The 6816-nt window shown below is 37.9% G+C and overlaps 1 protein-coding gene across 1 annotated transcript; it reads left to right on the forward strand.

The window, feature by feature from the left end:
• Positions 1–1693: 1693 nt before the first annotated feature.
• Positions 1694–6540, forward strand: MDH1 (malate dehydrogenase 1; the record flags this gene model as incomplete). Its single annotated transcript, XM_081997683.1, has 6 exons — positions 1694–2226; positions 3614–3736; positions 3869–4045; positions 5638–5751; positions 5965–6054; positions 6415–6540. Exons 1-6 carry the CDS (start codon positions 1897–1899, stop codon positions 6538–6540), a joined length of 960 nt encoding a protein of 319 aa, XP_081853809.1. The 5' UTR covers positions 1694–1896.
• Positions 6541–6816: the final 276 nt, after the last annotated feature.

The raw sequence follows: 6816 nt of genomic DNA on the forward strand, positions 1-6816 counted from the left end.
AGTTTAATGAGGCAGTAGTTTTAAGTCCACCAGATTCCTTGATTCCTGGCATTTAATAAGTCTTTGGTTGCAAGTAAGTGTTCAAATCGCTTAATGGAAGCAGCCCTCAAAAGTGAAAGAATCTGAAAACTGGAGAGTGTGGCAGCTCATAAAACTTCTGTGGTAAGTTTGAAGTATGAATGGGTAATCTAATGAGTGGGTACATGTTGTAACACCTTATGCTAAAAAGGTGGTATTGTTAAAAGGAATACAAAGTTTTTTTCAAATAGATTGTTATCCCTGCCATTTTGGAAGCTTTTCCAGGAACAATCCTTAGGGATACTTTTGCAAGTGTGATGTGTTTCTGTAAAAGCACGTAGAGAAATTGCTGGTGGTTTTAGCAGAACAGAAGTATGGTCCCAGGAGCTGGTCCTGATCCACATTTAGGCACATGCTTTCATCCAGGTTAAATAATCATAAACTTATTTCTGTAGTAACTGCTAATTTTTACCGCTCTTAGATGGCGCGAACCCGCGCTGTGTAGCTGTGGGTTAAGTCTCTGTAACTTTCTTGCAGGGTGAACCTATTAGAGTCCTGGTGACTGGAGCTGCTGGGCAGATTGCTTACTCGCTGCTCTACAGCATTGCCAAGGGAGATGTCTTTGGCAAAGAACAGGTAACTCGTACACTGAATTATCACTTGTCTCTGCTGTGCAGTAATGAATAAGCTAATGTTAGAACTGCTGTGCCTGAGACTTGTTTTCTTGTTGACACTTGGAATGGTTTACCAATATGCAAGTAACTTATTCTTTAAGTGGTGAAAATGGAGTCCTGCTCTATTACACAAGCTTTCAGTTGTTGGTCATGCTGAACTTTTTCAGTTTTCTGTAAATGGATCTTAAGTCTTGCACAAGATAGCAGTTTCTAGCAGACAACAAGACAAATTCTTTTTCAAAACAGATTATATGCAACTTGCACTAAACCATTTCTTTCTTTGCAGCCTCTTGTTCTTGTGCTGCTGGATATCACCCCCATGATGACTGTATTGGAAGGTGTAGTGATGGAGCTGCAGGACTGTGCTCTACCGCTGCTGAGAGGTGGCCAAAAGAAATTTTTCTTCTATGTACAAGATGTTCTAGTACAACTATTGCATTATTGAATTCCTGTAGCTGTCAGGAAGTTAAGCAGAAGAAAATAGTAGATGATCCTTTCTTGATTTTACATTTTGTGGAAGATAATTTAATGTAGGCTTTAAGCTAGGAAGAATGTCATCAAATGAGTTGTGTGAAGAATTGACTACACAGATCACCTGGGTTTTGGTTTATATCATCTAATCCTGGGTGATCAGCATGTGCAACAAATTGTCAGATACTTGAACACATGCATTGTGTTCTGGCCCAGTGGTAAAATAACAATGAATCTTTAGATACACTTAGATGCCTTTACTAAACAAAAAAAAAATCTATTCTTTAGAAGTATCTTCTGTATAAAGACACAAATTGAAAAATCACTCATCAAGTCATGTAAACAAGTTCTGATAAATCTAAACAAGCAGAAGAAAGGGAGCTAGTAGATACTACTGTAATTCTTACAGTACTTAAAAATGTGTAGCTACCAGCTCTCGTACGAATCAAACCTTCTTCAGCTTGAGTTGTTAAAGGGAGAGGAAAGCTTAATTTGTGTTGATAATTGCCACTAAGAATTTTTTTGTAAAAGTGAAGAACAGCATATATGAATACATGTGTATAATATGCATATATACATATATATTTAGACAGAGGCACATGAAAGTATCTTTTGACATAGATTTATCCTGTGTTTGCAGGATTTATATCTAAATTTTTAGATAAATGTTTGCATATAAATGCTTGCCAGTAAACAGTTTCTAATCAACCCAACACCACAGTGTTGAGTCTAAATGACTGTACTTGTATTTTTGGACGGAGGAGGTGGTGGTGTTGTCAGATCAGATTATGTACTATTTATGAACCAAAGAATATTCCCATTAACACTTTGCCATGAGTATTTATCTTACTTAGATTTCTTTTTTTTCCCCCCATTTCTTTTTTTAGAGGTCATTCCAACAGACAAGGAGGAAGTTGCATTCAAAGACCTTGACATAGCAATTCTGGTTGGCTCCATGCCAAGGAGAGAGGGCATGGAGAGGAAGGATTTACTCAAAGCAAATGTGAAAATTTTCAAGTCTCAGGGTGCAGCCTTGGACAAGTACGCCAAAAAGACTGTCAAGGTGAATGTAAAAACTGTATTTAAAAAGTTAACTCTGTGTTATGTAGAGATCTAAATACATTGTAGAATGATACTGCACAAGCAGGAGCCTATTCAGTGTAGGCTTTCCTTTCCTTAAGCCCTGGAAAATATACCACAGTCAAGGTTAGATGAGATATAGTATGTTAGATAGGTAGATGATTTAATCCTTAATTCCTTTTGTGAAAAAGGTAAGCCTTACATTGTATTGCTGTAGTCCACACATACTCTGACTTGGTTACCAGCCATTCTTTAAAAAAAACAAAACCAAAACCCCCCCTGTGTTAAAAAACACAATCTTCTGCTTGTTATCTGTCTTCTTTGGGCGAACTAAATTATCTACATGCAGCTGCCTTCTTCATAGCCATCTGTGGCTTTAACATAATGACCCTTAACTTCAGTATCAATATGGAATTACAGTTGCACAAAAAATTGGCTTTATTTAGGTTGTTTGCGTGTTGGTCTTTGGAGCATTGGAAGCTTTTAATAGTTCTCTCTCAGATTCTTTCACCACAGTTAATGGGATCATGTGGCTGCTCTCCTACTGCTCTTAATCTCAGACCCAGACTCCAACTGTGCTTTGTAACTGACTTTTTAATGTCTACTTCCTCTGCTGATGAACTTCCTACTGCTTCTAAAGACTTGTTTGCTTCTTTATACAGTTGGAATAAAAACTATCAACATAACTATTGCAGAGTAATGGAAAATTTACTGAACTCGCTTTCAAAAGGGGAAATACAAAGGGAGGTTTGCAGATTAGCTTGCGTGATTGAGAGTATATGGAGCTTGACGTTAATCATTTGACGCATGTTAGTAGATGAAGGATGAATAAAAATCAGTTTTCCGTAGTAATAAATTGATCTAAGTTCAAGGAATATTTTAATTCTAACTGCCTGTGAACATTGAGATAGTAAGTGTTCTGCCTTTCTTAAATATAAAGCAATTGTATAAAGCAGTGGCAACCAGTCTAGGAACCATTTTAAAAGGTGATGGTGAATTCACTGTGGGCTGACTAGTGTGTATGTATTGTGCTATTGTGCTTTCCCTATATCTAGTGGCATGGGGTTTGAAGCCAGGCTGTGACTTAGTGTGTAGATCTTCCTAGAAGTCTTGTTCTCTTTCACATTTGAATGACAAAGTATACAGAAGAGACCTAGCTAAAAAACTTTTTTTTGTGCGGTTATAAAAGGCTCAAGGACTATAAACAACACACATATAAAAAAATCTTGCTGAAGACAACTAAGATGTTTAGAAAACTTAACTTTTTGATAGTTTCTTTGAAGGCAAAGCCATGTATTTCACTGGAGGGAGCTTTTTTGCAGTGAGCTTCTTCAACTTTCCACATTCTTCTCCCCCTTTTTTGTTTTTAGGTGGTGGTAGTTGGGAATCCAGCAAATACTAACTGCCTGATTGCATCAAAGTCAGCCCCATCAATACCAAAGGAAAACTTCAGCTGCTTAACTCGTTTGGATCACAACAGAGCTAAATCTCAGGTAAAAAGGGCCTGTTCAAAGTAGAATGCTATCTGTTGTTTCTGCTAAATACAAACAGAGCAATGTTTTCAAAGAAGCCTGTGAATTGAGAGGCTGAAGTTAATACAGTGGACATCTTTAATTTCCAATTAGATTGCTCTGAAACTTGGTGTGACTGCTAATGATGTGAAGAATGTGATCATCTGGGGCAACCACTCCTCCACTCAATATCCAGATGTTAACCATGCGAAGGTAAACGTGAAAGGAAAGGAAGTTGGAGTTTATGAAGCTATAAAAGATGACAGCTGGCTGAAGGGAGACTTTATCCTGGTAAGATCTTGGGGCTCTTTTAAATCATCATTCTGTGCTTCTGCTTTCTCTTAACCTCCTATGCAGTTGTAAACTATGTAAATGATTGAGTGAAGGAGCTCTTCCTATCTCACTAGAGTAAGTCATCTTCAGATAGCTTGTCTCTATCAGTTATTTGCCTTTGAAAAATGTAAGGCATTATGAAAATTCCGTAAAGAGTACTAGAAAAGGCCATTTGGAGTGCTAAAATGATTCAACAAAAATAATTTTGATCATAGTTTAGGTGCAACTCATCTGGCCCACAAGCACCATTGACAGTTCACTATGGTGACTTTTTTGTACAGCTTTGAAGTAGGATGATCTTCTGTTTGCTGCTCCCCACCCACCAAAAGCAGCTCAGCAGCCCTCCCCCTGCATGTGCATGCACATACACACACTTTCCAAATCTAAATATGTGGCCTCATCAGCAGCATTTCTGAAAAGTGATCTGAAAAATCTAGAACCTGCAAACATTTTTATGTAGGGTAGTAATAAATAATAATGTAGGGTAGTAAAACCAAATAATGGTATTAATTGATCAAGAGCACAGGCTACCTAAATGCAATATAAAGTTAAACAAGGATTACTAAAGCCCTTGATCAACATCACTTCAAGTAGCTGTGCTTTGCTTGATACTGCAATGTTACTGGCATGCTGACAGCCAGGTACTAATCTTAGCCAAGGCACCCTTAGTCTGGACTGAGGATGTGTTTTGTCATATGACTGTGCTCTGTCCTATCTTGGTTTTGGATGTAGCTTATGCCAGTTCATGCTTGTTGCTACAGAATAAATGATTGTATGCTGGCAACCAAAGTTCATGAGCCAGAGTGTAAGCAGAAGCTTGTCCTTTTCCTTGATCCTGCTGTATCTTAACATGGCCAAGGTAGGATACTGGTTTGGCCTTCTAGGTACATTGTAATGCTGGTCTATGCTAGAATGATTTGCCTAACATAAGATGTCATAATTACTGCTTTCTAGACTGGGGTCTGGTTGGCATACAGCTTAACCAAAACTTATTAAAAGAAAAAAAACATACAAGGTTTAAGAAGTTATTCTAATTCCAAGAAGTGCAATTCTTAAGTACAAAACTTCTAAATATAAACTCGAGTATAGGGAGGTAGGTTCAGCTATCTTCAGGAATTAAATTAATTGCATGCATTAAATATTGTAGGATTGAGACCAGCAAGTAGTTCATGTTGGTATTCAGCAAAAAAACCCTGAATTCCCAGTGTTGCTCTGAGACTTCTGTTGCTGTTGACATACGTGAAGTCTTTTGGTGGTAAAAGCTTGATACATCTGATTGGTATGAAAGAAGTTAGTGGGCTGCTAGCTGTAAAGCAGGCACTAAGAAATGAGCCAGCCTCTGAAATATTCCATTATGTTTTTGTCTTGGCAAAACTCTTCTAGATTGTGTTTCTGGATTGTATGCCACATTCTTCTAGTGATAGAACTGTATCTTGACTGATGAAATTAAATGTTTGTAAGGTGCTCTTTCCTTATGGCATTTACTAACAGTGTTTAGACCAAGCCAAGGTTTTGCTGCTTTACAACTTAGGGTTTTTTCTTAATTGCAGACTGTCCAACAACGTGGAGCAGCTGTTATTAAGGCTAGGAAGCTGTCCAGTGCGATGTCAGCTGCCAAAGCTATCTGTGATCATGTGAGGGACATCTGGTTTGGCACTCCAGCGGTAAGATGTTGCTCTTGAGTAAGTGCTTGTTTGCCTAATGCTTTGATTACCTGCCAGTGTCTTTGACCTCAAGTGTGTATGTGTGTTGAGAGGGGGAAGAATCTGTCTGTTTCTGGCATAAAGTGTGTCACGGGAGATGCAGTATATTGGAAATAAATTTTGCTTGCTTCTAGCAGTGAAAAATGTATTCATCCCTTCCTCTTCTGTTTTCAGGGGGAATTTGTTTCCATGGGAGTAATTTCTGATGGCAATTCTTACGGTGTTCCTGAAGACTTGCTATATTCATTCCCTGTTGTGATCAAGGTAATTAGACTGTATTTAAATCTAAGTATCTTCTGCAACACCTAATTGAACTGTCATATGAGCTAGTTAACAGCTGTGCTTTCAGTATGGGACAGCAGTTGCTGGGACATGCTGGTTTTAGCAGGCTTTCACAGATGGGACTATTATTCACAATTTTTTAGTAGTTGTCAAATAAGTACTGATAGAAAAGTAGAATCTTACATGATCAGCTGGTGCTGGTTGTATTCTTTATCTGAAAACTTCTACCTGATGTGTTTTTTAAGGCCATAAACTTTGTTTCTTACGCTGCAAAGATTCCTTCATGCAGAGTGAATGAAGCTTGTTCTTATATGGAGGGGCTTTTTGTTTGTTTTCAAACAGGACAAGACCTGGAAGTTTGTTGAGGGTCTTCCTATTAATGATTTTTCTCGTGAGAAGATGGATCTGACTGCTAAGGAGTTAACTGAAGAGAAGGAGACTGCTGTGGAATTCCTTTCCAGTGCATGACTAGGTGATGAGGAAATACAAAATCATATAAGAGTGGAAGAATCTAAAAGTCGTCTCTAAGTCTGCTACCAAACACTATTATTGTATTCAAGTCAACTGTCTGTGGCAATTGTGCATTTTAAAGTTCATATGCTTACTGGTACGGTTGTGCCTATTGAGTTATTAGCAAAAAGATTATTAAAGTAGTAAAACGATTAGTTTGTTGACCAAACTTTGTCTGTTCAATACTAGTTGCTTTCTGTGTATGATACAGAATAATTGTTTGCCTCGGCCTTG

This window comes from Phaethon aethereus (assembly GCF_964289735.1).
Source record: "Phaethon aethereus genome assembly, chromosome: 3".
Classification (NCBI taxonomy): domain Eukaryota; kingdom Metazoa; phylum Chordata; class Aves; order Phaethontiformes; family Phaethontidae; genus Phaethon; species Phaethon aethereus.